We start from the raw sequence: 16679 nt of genomic DNA, 5'->3' as shown, positions 1-16679 counted from the left end.
TAATTTGAAAGACTTAATCTAAGATGTTCACAACTCACCGTAAACTTCTGTGGTTCAAGCTGAGAGCAATACAGCTTATGGCCTCTCGATGTTCAAACACTAGGTTGAATCCATACTGGAAAGCACAATAACACATTTTATTCTGCATGCAACATCAATGTAATAGTCATAGCTTGTAAATGCCAATTCTAAGACAATATATCATTAACAACTTATCGTTAACATCAGCCCACCAAAAGACACTGGTTTCTAACCTTGTTATTCATGATGGCTCTCATACACATAATGCACACATGAATATCATCTTTGGAGTCTCCCATGTTCAACTTCTGGACATGGCGTGATGCTCTCTTCATCCTTGGGGAGTCCCTCTCCACTGATGTCTTGAGCTGGCCATTGAGATTCCTCATGTCATCTTCTTCCTCCAGACTCTCCCTTAGCCTCTGCTCATGTCTGTTATCAAATAGAAATTAATACAATTAATTAGAGGAACAAATATTAACAGCAATGATAATAAATATAATAAAAAAGTAGCAATGAAAAATTAAAGAGATCTAGCAATGGTGTGTGTGTGTGTGTGTGTGTGTGTGTGTGTGTATATATATATATATATATATATATATATATATATATATATATATATATATATATATATATATATATATATATATATATATATATATATATATATATATATATATATATATATATATGCACACACACACACACACCGCATAGTGTAGTGGTTAGCACGCTCGACTCACAATCGAGAGGGGCGGGTTCGAATCCCGGTAAGTGGTGAGGCAAATGGGCAAGTCTCTTAATGTGTGGCCCCTGTTCACCTATTAGTAAATAGGTACAGGATGTAACTCGAGGGGTTGTGGCCTCGCTTTCCCGGTGTGTGGAGTGATTTATGTGGTCTCAGTTCTACCCGAAGATCAGTCTATGAGCTCTGAGCTTGCTCCGTAATGGGGAAGACTGGCTGGGTGACCAGCAGATTACCGAGGTGAATCACACACACATACAAGGAAGAAAACAATCAACCGGTAGGCCATATTGATAGAATTTTTATAGAGAGACATATAATTGGAATATTGGATTAGCATTTCACTACATGGACAAAGAAATGATGAAGAAATTGATAAGTACTAAAATAAGACCCAGATTGGAATATGCAGGAATTGTGTGGACCCCCCATAAAAAGAAACACATAAAGAAATTGGAGAGACTACAAAAAATGGCTACAAGAATGGTTCCAGAATTTAAAGGGATGACATATGAGGAGAGACTAAAAGCTATGGATCTACCAACCCTGGAACAGAGAAGAGAGGGGATCTGATACAAGTTTATAAATTGATTAACAGAATGGATCAAGTGGATAATGAAAAACTAATCCTGAGAGAAGAATATGACATTAGAAGCACAAGATCGCATAGTAAGAAACTGAGGAAGGGAAGATGTCTGAGATATGTTAAAAAATATAGTTTCCCGCAAAGATGTCTTGAGACTTGGAACAGTTTGAGTGAGGAAGTGGTGTCAGCAATGAGTGTGCATAGTTTTAAAGAAAAATTGGATAAACGTAGATATGGAGACAGGCCACATGAGCAAAGCCCAGGCCCTGTAAAACTACAACTAGGTAAATACACACACACACACACACACACACACACACACACACACACACACACACACACACACACACACACAGAGAGAGAGAGAGAGAGAGAGAGAGAGAGAGAGAGAGAGAGAGAGAGAGAGAGAGAGAGAGAGAGAGAGAGAGAGAGAGAGAGAGAGAGAGAGAGAGAGAGAGAGAGAGAGAGAGAGAGAGACTGTTATACATGTCAGAGGAAGTAAGTTGTATAGGTAATCATTATCATAATCTTAAAAGTAATGTTTTATGTTTTCTTGGGTGTGACAGTCAATTCAGATCAGTTTGCATAGTACAATTTTCTGTGACATGGTTGTCAGTTACTGTATGTGATTGTACTTTAGAATCTTTATCTCACTTCAGGCATCACATATGGTAAGAGTTTTTGTTTTCTGTATAAAGGAAAATGGCAATTATGAAATGGTAACTTTATAACAAAATATCATTTACCACATCTTATCGTCTTATACTTTTACTAAGTCAGGCAGAAGTCCAGTAGGTATATCTAGGCATGCATGCCTGGCTGAGTGGATTATGAGGTGAGTGAATGATGAGTGAGGGGGAATGGAGTAACACAAGCATTCAAGAAGGACAGATTGGATAATATGAAGTGTAAAAAAAAGTGACAAGAGAATTATTTCAAAAGAAAGTAATGAGATAAGTACTATGTAATTCACACATACATGGATAGGTGCACATGAAAAAAACCCATGTGAAATGACATAACTCGTATCAGGTTCTAAATCTACTACTGCCTATTTCAATTCACACTTCATTCACTGGGCATCAGCAGCATGCCCACCACCACTGAGAGGTGCATAGCTGCAGCTTACAAATTATTGCTTTTGGACAGGTGAGTTGTATCTGTAAGTAACACACTTTATCTTTGATGCCAAACAGAAAAATATTAGTGAGGAGAATGACATTTTTGTGGTTATTTTGTACTTGCCTGAGCATCATAAGTCTGAAGGTGAGGTAGTCCACCAGCACATCTAATCCCCGGTTCTCTTCACTCAAGAACTCCCTCACCCACCTGTAAGGAGAGCACACAACCAGTTTAGCTCACTTGCATTGCCTGCTGACCTAACCAGGGATAACAGGAACAATCTTAAACAATCTTTTCTATTGTTGCAAATGAATGCATTTATTACAATCTCCCAGCATTTCTTTTAGTTACCTGTTTACATCAGAAAGTATACTTTTATCATTATAATTATATACTCAAGCCAAATCTCCAGTATTACATGTATTAATGCGAAATAGTTATGTAACATACTAATTATTAAAAAAGTTTCATATTAATAGCCGTGCAATCTTATACTTACTCTATGTGATTCGTTCTCAGGGATATTTCAAGGTCCCTCAAAACCTGTGTCGATGTCGAATCGCCAACCATTTTCCGCTTCTGCAAAAGAGAGCTTGGTTGTTACATGGGCTACTCCCACACACTCAACTCGGACAACTTAGATTATTTTGCTTTATTTGTCTTTTCAAATCATTAGAGGTCAGAAGCATCTACGCCCAAATATGCAGCAAAAGAGTGAGAGATATATTATTATTTTTTTTTTCAACTCTTGTAGAGACAGGCGGCGAGACAAACGAAGTACGGCAAGGAGAGGCTCCCTAAGTGGACGAGGATGGGGAGGAGCGGGAGGGCCGACACTGCCGTGATGAATGACGTCCTTGTTGAGTGCGTCGCCCACCGCTGCTGCTGCCTCCTCCCCCACCTTGCCCACCACCACTACCACCATCAACACAACATGCTTCCCTTACTGCTGCGGTGACATCTCCCAGTCCTATGTGTGTACCATGGTCTTTAGTTCCCACATGCTGCACGTACACACAAGAATCCCCAAGCCTTGTGCTGATGTAAGTCTTTCTTTCCCAAGGATTCTACATATTCATATTATGTTCCTTTATATTCCTTGCTCCTCTCCTACCCATCTCTCTCTCTCTCTCTCTCTCTCTCTCTCTCTCTCTCTCTCTCTCTCTCTCTCTCTCTCTCAGGAAAGTTACGTTAATTTCTAGCAGTATATCATGTCACAGTGTGATAATGACGAGAAAAAAACACGAATACAGAACAAAAGAAATCTGATAAACGATGAGAAGAAGGAGGAGAAGGATAAGAGGAATGGGAAGAGGAGGAAGTAATTAACATCCGGAACGTGAATGGATGAAGATATGTAACTAAAATAAAGGAGGAGGAGGAGGAGGAGGAGGAGGAGGAGACCAATAAGACACAAAGAAGTAAGGAGGAGACACTTACTCTGCTGGATCTGGAAGCCTTGGGGTCGAGGTATGTCTTGAGTTTGTTGAGGTAATGCGAGGGCGGATCTTTGGCACTCACTCGCTCCTGGTCGCAAATCATGTCCCACTTCTTGACATCGTCGTACTGTTTGAGCAGTTTGGCTTTGTCCGGTGGCAAGTCCATGGATGCCTGTGTGGAATATAAATGCGTCCTTTTAATTAACAGATATTTCTTGCATGTAGAGTAGAGTATGTATACGTATATGTATGTATGTATCTAATTATACAGATGTTACATATTAGCTAGCTGCACTACTACTACTACTACTACTACTACTACTACTACTACTACTACTACCCTCCTCCTCCTCCTCCTCCTCCTCCTCCTCCTCCTCTTCCTACTACTACTACTACTACTACTACTACTACTACTACTACTACTACTACTACCACCATCAATACTACCACCACCACTACTACTATTACGACTACTACTACCACTACTACTACTACTAGAACTCTAAAACTGCTATAATCTTAAGTCTATAAGATGATGTGGAGACTGCATTAATACACTACCTACCCACGTAAACAACAACTACTACAACTATTACTATTACTACGACTACTACTACAACCAGCACAACCACCTCTACCATTACCACCACTACCCCACTACAATTACTACTCATACTATACTATTACTATTTCATTCCATCCATGCATGTGTGGCGCAAACGTGTAATCTGGTTTTCCCCGGTCAGGCACGCTACCTGTCCTATTAATCAGGAGGAAGCGTGCCGGCCCTCACAGGTAGGCAGAGCAGCAGGTGTGTGTAAGTGTATTACTGCCCCCTCCTCTACCCTGCCCTCCCTTACCCGTTACCCGTCCGTGCAACGCCCCCAGACCAACGGAAATGAGAGGGCACAAGGGTGATAAAGATGGGAAAAAAGAAAAGAAAAAAAAAAAAAAAACGGGATTAGATTCATAAAAAAGTACAAAATTACTGAATGGAATATATATATATATAAGAATACAAATGTTTGCTGATAACACGAATGTTATTATACGCACGCACTGTACACAATTTTAACCCAAAGCATTTCCGGTCGCGGAATGAGTAAGTACGTATGAGATGATTACCCAGGAAAAGCACTTAAAATTCTCTCGAGAAGTGTTAGATAAAAACATGTGAATCATAAAAATACCACACCCACACGAGGCATAATTATATCTTACACAGCCAGCGTTCTTCTTCTGGTCTATCTATGGCTGACTAAATGCTATATCCGCTCACTTCAACTGAGCGTAGTCTTTCCACAACACTCTTACCTAAGTCCCCTCATATGCTGACAGTTTCCTTACAAATCTTAATAGCTTACAAATTATAGTTCATTAAGAGAGAGAGAGAGAGAGAGAGAGAGAGAGAGAGAGAGAGAGAGAGAGAGAGAGAGAGAGAGAGAGAGAGAGAGAGAGAGAGAGAGAGAGAGAGAATTTTAGTGGAAGTGGTGTGTACATCCTTATTCTGAACAGTTTTGCTGCCTTATCTATTCCAACAATGGAAATCACCGCGGTTTAGAAAGGCATTTTACTATCTATAGTGGTGCTTCAACAAAAACATCTAAACCATCAGTGAGAGAAAGTCTAATGAGACCATGACTAACCAGACTCTGCAGCCTTGAGAAGTGGGAGACGACAAAGCGTTTAAGACAGCATATTATTGTAAAGTAGCGTCATAAAATAAGGACTATGGAGACAAAGCTTTCAAATCCACTGTATCTGGGAGGAGGGAGGGGAAGGATGATGGAACTACAAGATAAGAGGGTCGTTGAGATAAGGGCGTGACTCATGCTCATGGCAGCGATGACGCGTCCCACTCTCAAGACTGGAGTGGAGACAACAACCTCGACCTCTTGCGCTCTCCCATGCTCTAACCGCTGTCCCCTTCCTCACCACCACCACCTGCATGTCTGACCACACTACCGACAGACAGGCAGGACGTTCGGGCGTGGGTTTACGGCCAACAATAATGATTCCCTGAGGGGGTGTAAGGGTGTGGATGGGGAGGTTAGCGGTAAGGTTGATGAACAGACACGTGTTGGGCTGGGTGGGTGCGACACTGCTGCCCTCGTGTGGCCTGCTCTGCTCGCCTGCTCACTCTGGGTTCGCCTAGGAACAGGTTTTAAAGGCCATTGAAATGCTTAGTCAAGTCATCGTGTTTCTTTTCAGTTGATGGAGTAGAATTCCAGTTAAACTAATATTAGCATAAGAATTACTAGGGAAAGCCAGTTGAAAGTAAGCACATTTTATTTGAGAAAGATGTCACTTAATTTTGAAAAGTTTTGTCCTCTCATTAGTTACTTTCAAAAGATGCAAAGTCAAAGATTAACAATTACTACTAAAGAACACACAAATTTTTGAGAAAGGTATCCAGGTATTTTGAAACATGTTATGCTCTCATTACAAACATTCTCAAAGGTCACGGAGATGATTGGGCGAGTTCTCCTGGAAGTTTACCTCATTATTAGTGAAGAATTCGTATCAAACATCCACTGGAATCATAAAACACTTCAAAAAAATAAAAAGGGTCCCAGAGTTCTCAAGAGTTAATAATTTACTTATTTTTTCCCAACTGATGGTGTAGAATCCTTATTAAACATCAGCTAGAAAAAAAAAAAAAAATAAAAAGTAACCATCACATAGTTTTCAGTAGAGCCTGTTTAAAGTAGAGAGATGTGAGGCAGGGTTGAGGCAAGGTTTGTGTATACGTGTCGTGGTCCCTTGCTTTTTGTTTACGTGCCGTGTCTTCCCTCAGTCGACTTGGCAGGTCCTCGGTATGAATGGACGACCCCAAATGAAAGACCTCCAAGTAATATTATAAGGTTAACAACAATACTAAGGAGAATATAATGAGTCACGCTACGGCTATAAAACTGTCTAGCCACCTCGCATATATAACTGAGCATTACTGTGGTTACTGTAACGTACTGTCCGTGAAGATAGAGTAGGGGTAGTCTCACTCTCCCACTCTCTCTCTCTCTCTCTCTCTCTCAAAGTATACCAATCAGTACTAAATATCAAAGGAAAATAAGGAACGAAGACACAAGAAAAGTGACATTAATTAAATTTTGACGCAGTACAAGTTAATCAGTCCGTCAATCAATTTCCTCGCGTATACGTTCATCACTTCCACTCGCTACCGAGCACTGACAAAATATACTGAGATGCAAGGGCAGTCAAGGGCAACGAGAGCATTGGTTAACCTTCTCATGGTAACGATAATATGATTCTAGCTGGCTGAAGAGTAAAAAAAAAATATCTGAAGGTAGTACTGCTTCTCAAAATCATATTACCAACTTACACGACAACGTTTTATGAAGTTTAACGAGAATTGATACAAGCAAAAAGGTTAAGGAAGACAAAGGTTGGGTATCGAATCCAGGACAGTACCGCTAGAATCCTCCCTAACTCTTTTTTTTTCTCTCTTCCAGACCGGTCGATGTTATGTAGACAAAAACTTATATGACGTAATAAGGAGTGGGAGCTGGTTCTCTGACGCTATTTAAATGGTTTGTACTAGTATTTGTATCATTATTAGTTAGTACGTATTATCAATATTAGTATCTATATTAGTTTTACGTCTTATTACTTACTGCACTCCTGTTTCACTGCTTGATTTCTTTAATGACTTGTGAAGCTTTGTGCACACTTATCATTGCATTACAGCCTCTTAAACAGTTCTGTAGCTTAGAAAAAAAAAAAACTAATCTCTCTCTCTCTCTCTTTCTCTAATGCTCGAGCTGTCTGTACAAGTGTGTTGACTGTGGTGGTAAGAAAACAAGGCAGAAACAGATCTTTATCTCTTAACATTAGAAAATCCATGTCAGTAAAAAAAGGCGGGATTGATCTAAAACATTCCTGCTAATACTGGTCTTAACTTACTCAGTTTTACGCCAGTGCAACGTGTCTTTAACGTAAACTGACACGAAACCAGGCATTACAACAAGCCGTCTTTGTTGGAAATGTCTTTCAAAACGCAGCAACAAGAAGGAGAGAGAGAGAAAAAAAAAAAAAAAAAAAACGCTTTACATTCATTTTTATTATAGTTCAGAGTTAAACACTGGGCCATTAATATTTATGGAGCGTTGTTTCTTTTCCTCGATGATGTGGCCAAATTTTGTTCACGGTCCAATGCGTGATTTATATGCACACGAACTCAGACGGCGTATCATGGGGTGCTTTTCCTGGTGATAATGTGTGTGTGTGTGTGTGTGTGTGTGTGTGTGTGTGTGTGTGTGTGTGTGTGTGTGTGTGTGTGTGTGTGTGTGTGTGAGAGAGAGAGAGAGAGAGAGAGAGAGAGAGAGAGAGAGAGAGAGAGAGAGAGAGAGAGAGAGAGAGAGAGAGAGAGAGAGAGAGAGAGAGACATTCCATACTCCCACACCTCCCTTTGGAACGTCAGAGGAACACCGGCAAATTGCTTTACGGTTTAGAGTTAACAAAAAGACGATGGGATATTATGTCAATAATCCCTGCCTACAAATTTCCAGGTGATTATCCATTTCTGGAGAATTGTATAAAGTTTTTCAAACAGTGACCAAGACAGTGAAGATAGCAGTGAAATTAAAGGAACTGAATTCATCTAAACCTACTCTACCTAACATTCGGATGAAAAAGCTATTGGTATCTTAATATCTGGGCAATCGTTTCTTGACAAGTATTTAATGTTTTTCAAATTCAGATCAACAGTGAATAAAAACGAGTGAAAAAAAAAAAAAATTAATGTAAACCTACCAGATCCTAATCTGACCTAACATTTGGATGAAAACGCTACTGTTAATCTTAATAATCAGGACAATCGTTTCTGAATAAGTATATAATGCTTTTGAAATCACAGTGAAGATAACAGAAAAAACTGAAAGAACTAAACCCACCATACCCTAATCTAACTTAACGTAACACTCGTATGAAAATTCCAATGTTATCTTAATATCAGGACAATTGGAGCAGTAAAAGCAAAAGAAGCCGCCAGCTCCCATAAAAGAAATGAAAGCACGAACAACACTCATAATATAGAAGCACTAAAGAAGATATTATAATCAGTCTGAAAGCCTCGACGTGCGGACTTCCTGTCTGCTGACCTGAATGCAAGTCTCACGTATTTTAAGTCACGGAAAAAAAATGAGAGAGCCTTTTGTTGCTTTCATTGTGTGCTGAGCTAATGTCAATTCCTGCATAGGTCAGCGTGCGATATAGGCCTTTAGTGGAGCGTGATGACGTAATGCCATGAGGGCATATTGATTCACGGTAGCTTGGGAATATATGCGCGAGTAAAATTCTCCACCAGTGAGTGTGTATTCATGAATGTGTCATAACTGTATTGATTTACGCAGGTAGTGAGTGGATCGAAGTATACGTGGTTGTAGCAAGTGTTTGGCATCGATATTTTTCAAGTAAGATTAGTAGGGATTATAATGAGAGGAGGAGGAGGAGGAGGAGGAGGAGGAGGAGGAGGAGGAGGAGGAGGAGGAGGAGGAGGAGGAGGAGGAGGAGGAGGTACTAGTATCTCATAATAATTTAGAAAGTTGGCTATGATCAATAAAGCATCTGTCTATCTCTCTAGCCGTGTGTGTGTGTGTGTGTGTGTGTGTGTGTGTGTGTGTGTGTGTGTGTGTGTGTGTGTGTGTGTGTGTGTGTGTGTGTGTGTGTGCGGGCGTGTATGTGTTTAAGGCACGTCCAACCATCCACGTGTGTATATTTACCAAAACTTCCCAACAGCCTTCAATCACGTGAGAACCCCGCACTAACAAAACTTGACGTGGGGGGTGGATGGATTTGTGCATCAGTGACGTGTGTGGCAAGGCTCGAGCAACACAGGGGGACTCGAGCCTGTTAACCTTCTGGCCTCCTGCGTGGTGTAAGAGAACGACCTTGCTGCCACACTTTCTTCATCAGGCTCTCCATTCCCTGCCACACTTTCAACATGCTCTCCATCATCAGCAACACATCAAATGCGCCTTAATTCGAGTAAGATGAAGAAGCCACGCAGTAAATTTGATAAGGTTATGTTGTGATGGATCAGTCAAAGAAGAGAGACGCATTTGAGTTAAATAAAAGCAAATAGGTGTGCGTGACATATATTATTGAATTATGGTGAGGAAAAAAAATTGCTAATCTTCGACTTAATCGTGGACTTCCAGTATAGATAAGGTGATAAGGCACCGAGAGAGAGAGAGAGAGAGAGAGAGAGAGAGAGAGAGAGAGAGAGAGAGAGAGAGAGAGAGAGAGAGAGAGAGAGAGAGAGAGAGAGAGAGAGAGAGAGAGAGAGAGAGAGAGAGAGAGAGATAGAGAGAGAGAGAGAGAACCCAGCCTATATCACCCAATAAAAAAAAAAAAAAAAAAAAAAAAAAACTGTTTTAGCCCTTTGAGTATCATGACGAGTTTCCATATTCATTTTGCTTACTATTTGGTGACTTTATACAGCTTCAGAAACTTATGTGGGGATTAGAATAGTGAAGACTGTGGCCATTAATCTTCTGACCTCCATAGATCCTTCCTAATGTCAATAAAATGGTCTAATCGTACATAAATCTCAAGGTAAAAATGTGTCCCAGTATTGAAGGGGTTAAGGTTCGTATATATATATATATATATATATATATATATATATATATATATATATATATATATATATATATATATATATATATTCAAATATTAAGATTAGTTAGATTAGGTTAAGCTTAGTATTGTGTTGGGGGATTTCAAGTATCGCTGTTTGCTAGAGTTAAAAGATTGATAGATAAATAGATATATAGGTAGATAGATAGATAAAATGTATAGAATATTTTTTTAGCATTATTGTAGTAAGTAGTAGTAGTAGTAGTAGTAGTAGTAGTACAATATCATAAAATATACGATACAATTTGAATGGTTTGCGGTGGCGATAAAAGGCAGGATGGAGCAGATCTATAGAAAGAGCTTCATCCTGTGTTGAGCCCCATTAATTTCCCATTCCTTAACCTATGACTTGCACACTGACGGGAAGAATCTCACTCCGCCATCCATTCATCCATCTACTGAAGAGAATGAATGAATCTTTGCCTGTCATCCACCTGTCTATCCGTACCTGTCTATCTATCTATCCATTGAAGAGGATGAACGAATATGTAACCAATCTATACCTATGTAATCTAAATATCTAGCTACCTACCTATCAATCAATATTCTATCATTCTACATAACTGTTTATCTCTCTATCTATCTATCTTCCTACTTACCTACTCAAGTAAATGAACCAATGTCAGCTCTTTGTATTTTTTTCTATGTAAGAGCTAGCAAAGGGGAATAAAATAAAAAAAAAAAAGGCCATCCAGTTGCCAGTCATCCAACAGGGCCGAGAGTTAGCAAAAGAAAAAAATAATTGGGGATAAACGTCTTCAAACCTCCCTCTTAAATGGAGTCAAGTCGCGGGAAGTTGGAAATACAGAAGCAGACAGGGAGTTCCAGAGTTTACCAGAGACACGTAGCTACTCCTGAACTAACCTTCTTATCTACCAACGAATAAACATACCACCATCTATCAATCTCTCACGTCTTCAGCTCTTAATGCTGAATCACACTGCCATTACCACTAACGCTAATACGATCCGCCTTAGCAGCTCCACACATAGTTCCCTGACACATATGCACCAGTAAAGCCTCCTAAAGACACTAAACGAGTATATATGAAGTGAAGCGATGATTGACAGGATTTTGTTGACCTTGTAAGCGGCTTAAGTCAACTGCCATCGTGTGTGTGTGTGTGTGTGTGTGTGTGTGTGTGTGTGTGTGTGTGTGTGTGTGTGTGTGTGTGTGTGTGTGTGTGTGTGTGTGACTCGTTCGCTAATAAGATGGGAAAGAAGATGAGTAAAATTCAATGTATAAGCAAATTGAGCCATGACCTAAATATAGAGGAGGAGGAGGAGAAGGAGGAGGAAGTCGAGCAAACTCGCAAATGGACTAAACACATCTTAATCTGAATATTAATTAAATAACAAAGAAGAGGACAAATATTAGAGGAAACACACACACACACACACACACACACACACACACACACACACACACACACACACACACACACACACATACACACACACACACACTAATAACATTCCTATTCTTAACACTAAAACTGAGAATACGATTATTTGGAGAAAAGAAGAGAAATAGACAAATAAAACCATAAAAATCGTACCCAATGAAATAAGATAGAGAAAGAATGAAGTCTCAAAAGTAATACGGAGGTAGTAACAGTAGATAAGATTAGTCTATTGATGGATGGAAGAGAAGCAAGCCAGGAAAACCTAATGGAACATGGACAGAAACACCTATTCGTACCCTATGAAATATTACACAGGAAGGAAGTTTAGAATGACGAGAAGGTATTAATAGTACAGAAGGTTGTGTATGGAAAGAAGAAAAGGCAGAAAAATTAAAGTAAAATGGAGATACAAGAAACCAAATCTAAAAATATCCCATGATTTATACAAACAAGGAAGTGAGAAATTAAGACGATGCGGTATTAATTTCCAAAACTATCCTTGAGCAGTACTACTAAGACCACAACGAGGATACATACACACACACCACAAGCACAGATATAAAACTAAAATGAAACAATGACAAAAAGAAAAAAAAAAAAAAAAAAAAAAGAAAGATGCTTCATATATGTAAGGAGGACGAAATAATAACGAAGACACAAAACAGCATAGAAAAAAACACACGGAACAGGAACAAAAAGGGGAAAAAAAAAAATCATATACATAAGCAAGGAAAACCAAATGAAAACAAAGCCACAAACAATTTCTGAGCATCATAAAAATAAAACAAATGAAACACGGCAAAAATTAGACACTTTATATACTGACGCAAAACAGCATAGAAAAACCAACACATGGAACAGGAACAAAAGGGAGGAAAAAATCATGTACATAAGCAAGGAAGACCAAATGAAAACAAACCCACAAACAATTTATGAGCATTACAAAAACCAAACAAATGAAACACGGCAAAAAATAGACACTTTATATGCGTAAGCAAGGAAGACCAAATGAAAACAAAGACGCAAGCAATCTCGGAACATTATTACTGAAAACACAATGCCGACACGAACACAGGATAAGCAAAGAAACAAACCCAAACACAAAACCAAATAAAACGGAGAGGGAAATTGATACGCAGTGACATAAGTAAACAATGGAGACGAGGAGAGGAATCCACCATATCTATCTAAGTAACGAGTGAAGACAAGAGGAAATCCAACTTGCTGTGGTTGTAAATGAAGATGAGGAAGAATCTATTTATATCAGTGGTGAACAGACACGAGTAAAAAAAATAATAAATAAATAAATAATTGGCGTGTGAAGTCAAGGAAAAATGCATCTATTTATCTATCTATCTAGTGACTGGATCCACAAGAGTAAAAGAAAACTAGGAAAACGATATCGATGTGGCTGTGGAGGAAGAGCCTACTTATCTATCTATCATGGTGGGTGGGGACGCAGGAAAACCCACTTAAATATCTATTGTAGTGAGCAGAGAGGAGGAAAACTGCATCTCTAGCAGTGATTATGAGTAAAAGAAAAAAAAAAAAGGAAGAACCCACTTATCTAGCTATCGTGGATTTCGGAGACTAGGAAAAATATGCCATCTATCTATCTAGCGAGTGGAGTGGAGGCGAGGAAGCGTCTATCAATCTACCAGTGGTGTGTGAAGGGTATGTAAGGAGGGAAGCGTGTCATTACCTCACAGCGCACACACTTTGCCTCTATTACTTATACTCCACCACCTGTTCATGTCCTCCACTATTCCCCTCTCCCACACACACAACCTTACGTCCATAGAACCACTGATTAACACCCACACTCCACTAACCCACAGATTATCCACATTAAATCACGTGTGTGGATTAAGTGGTGTGGGTGTGATGCTATGTGATCAGTACTTACCTTCCTACACTCTCTCTCTCTCTCTCTCTCTCTCTCTCTCTCTGACCTTCATACTGCCAACCATTACCATCTCAGTTATCAGGATCTTGTAACCGGAAGCACGTACGTTGGTATGTATGTATGTAGTACGTATTATGTAACGTCACACACATGACAGATAGACAGACGGACAGACACACAGACAGACAGACAGACATATACACACACATACATTTAGAACTCTTTATTATTCTTTTTTTTTGTGTGTGTGTGTGTGTGTGTGTGTGTGTGTGTGTGTGTGTGTGTGTGTGTGTGTGTGTGTGTGTGTGTGAATTATGAGTTATTTCTTTCTTTTTTTTTTCCTTTTCTTTTTTCCGTTTTTTGTGCCTTTGGTCGGCCTCCTTTGCACATAAAAAGAATAAATAACAACCAGTGTGTGTGTGTGTGTGTGAATGTATGTAATTTTATGCAGGAATGTGTGTGTGTGTGTGTGTGTGTGTGTGTGTGTGTGTGTGTGTGTGTGTGTGTGTGTGTGTGTGTGTGTGTAAAGGCTGCTATGTATGTACTGCACGCATTTATAATTTAGGCAGTTTTTTACGCATGATACAGTATGAATTATCTATAACTACCATACAGACCATGTACAGATGACTTATGAATAGATGTATGAGATATGTATGAAAGAATGTTCGCGTATAAATGAGTCATGTAAAAATATAAATAATAACATGTAGGGATAACGTAAGAATGACTAAGAGCATGTATGGATATGTATATGCATGAATACACGTCAGCATGCACAGCGCAGAAGTGTATTGACAATTACTAGAGTATATCTGCTTCAAAGTTCGCCAGCCAGTCAATGGAGAGAGAGAGAGAGAGAGAGAGAGAGAGAGAGAGAGAGAGAGAGAGAGAGAGAGAGAGAGAGAGAGAGTCAGTTTTGTTCTCATTCTCCCTTCACACACCCTGCCCACCACCAGCCCCTCACTCTCCTCCCTTACGCTTAGGGTTGTGTGTGTGTGTGTGTGTGTGTGTGTGTGTGTGTGTGTGTGTGTGTGTGTGTGTGTGTGTGTGTGTGTGTATCTACAGACACACAACACATACACAGACGCCCTTTTGTGTATATTGAACGTTTCCCTGAATTCTCCTCCTCCTCCTCCTCCTCCTACTATTACCACTCCTCTTCCTCCTTTTATTACGCCTGCAATTACCAAGGTATTATCATTACTACTACTACTACTACTATTCCTTCCTACTACTACTACTACTACTACTACTACTACTACTACTGCTACTACTGGTGTGACTACTTCCTTCACCTACTACTACTACTACTACTACTACTGCTGCTGCTGCTGCTGCTGCTGCTGCTGCTGCTGCTGCTACTACTACTTCCTTCACCTACTACTACTACTACTACCACCATAAGCCTTCTCTCTCTCTCTCTCTCTCTCTCTCTCTCTCTCTCTCTCTCTCTCTCTCTCTCTCATACACACAACACACCACACAATAGACGGCTTGCGACACCATGAAGGAAGAGGAGGAGGAAGAGGAAGAGGAGGGAAAGGAGAAGGGGAGGGACCACAGAAGGACCACGGAAGGCTACCACTGTATTAAGCCCTGCGGCCGAGGCACAAGCGACACTCAACGCGGAACTCGACAAAAAAGGACAAAAAAGACACACACACACACACACACACACACACACACACACACACACACACACACACACACACACACACACTGAAACACATCTGCGCCCCGCCTCCACTACTTTCCAAAGGCTCTAGTTGAAAATACACGAGATTTTATTTAAGGATGTTTTTTTTTTTTTACAGTTCCAGTGATTGATTAGCTAAATTCGTCCATTATTTTTCAGAAGCAAGACTCTTGAGAACCAAATTCATCTCTGTGGCCTTAGAAGATGGTCATGGTGAGGGAGTCAAGCCTTTCTTAAATACGAGTCATGCAGCAACAGCAGTCCTCGGCCGCGGTGCTCATGCTAGGCCAGGCGGTTAGGAGCGAGGCAAGGCGCGGCCCACAAGGGTGTCCGTCACGGTAAGAAACAATGCGGGGTGTGGTGTGTGAAGTGTGGCAGGCGACGTGAGGATACGAGGACACGAGTGAGGGAAAGTTCAGTTTAGTTTAGTTTGGTTTGTTCTGGTTAGGGTTGGATTAGGTTAAATTAGTTTGTGCAAGGTTCAAGTTACGCTGGGTTACGGTAGCTTAATTCAGGTGGAGTAAGTCAGGAAAGGTTACGCTAGGTTTAAGTCATATTATGTTAATTTGTGTGTATGAGGCATGAAGAAACAACGGTAATGTCATTCTTTTTTTTTTTTTCATTACTGAGCCTTGAACCGCCGTGATGTCTCCTTGGCCTTAATGGGAGGTCTAGTGCGAGCATAATTACTGAGAGAAAAAAAATCAGTAAATGTAATCTATAAAGTCTGTCAATGACCCGTAATAATGAAAACGTTTGCTGGAGGAAAAAAAAAAAAAAAAAAAAAAAAAAAAAAAGTCATTTACAAATTTTGAAGGATGCGTTCACTGGTTTTCGCTAAGGATAGTAAAGAAACATAACATCGAGCCAACTCGTGAAAACCTCAGTGCAGTAGTCAGAGAAAAGTAGTACTGTAGTGATACAATCGAACCAACACTCTTGAAAACCATAACAAAGTTCACTACAATCTGTTATAGAGAGATTAGGTCAGGTTAGTATTGTAGTTATTGGCTACCATTGAAGCAACACTCTTGAAAACCATAATATCATTCACTACAGCCTGTAATAGATAGTAAGAGTTAAATTAGATTGGGTT

The 16679-nt window shown here is 39.9% G+C and overlaps 1 protein-coding gene across 3 annotated transcripts in view; it reads right to left on the bottom strand.

Annotated features, from left to right (window-relative positions):
• LOC123517500 (formin-like protein) overlaps positions 1-16679 on the bottom strand; it is a 54205-nt gene that overhangs the window by 11986 nt on the left and 25540 nt on the right. For all 3 annotated transcript variants that reach the window (XM_045277628.1, XM_045277629.1, XM_045277630.1), the window contains exons 2-6: positions 3915-4085; positions 2974-3053; positions 2598-2681; positions 255-453; positions 39-115 (exon numbers count right to left, since the gene is read on the bottom strand). In XM_045277628.1, the coding sequence (XP_045133563.1) occupies positions 39-115; positions 255-453; positions 2598-2681; positions 2974-3053; positions 3915-4085 (611 nt within the window). The remainder of the gene's footprint in view (positions 1-38; positions 116-254; positions 454-2597; positions 2682-2973; positions 3054-3914; positions 4086-16679) is intronic.

This window comes from Portunus trituberculatus, chromosome 42 (assembly GCF_017591435.1).
Source record: "Portunus trituberculatus isolate SZX2019 chromosome 42, ASM1759143v1, whole genome shotgun sequence".
Classification (NCBI taxonomy): domain Eukaryota; kingdom Metazoa; phylum Arthropoda; class Malacostraca; order Decapoda; family Portunidae; genus Portunus; species Portunus trituberculatus.
This window is presented reverse-complemented; position numbering and strand designations above follow the sequence as displayed.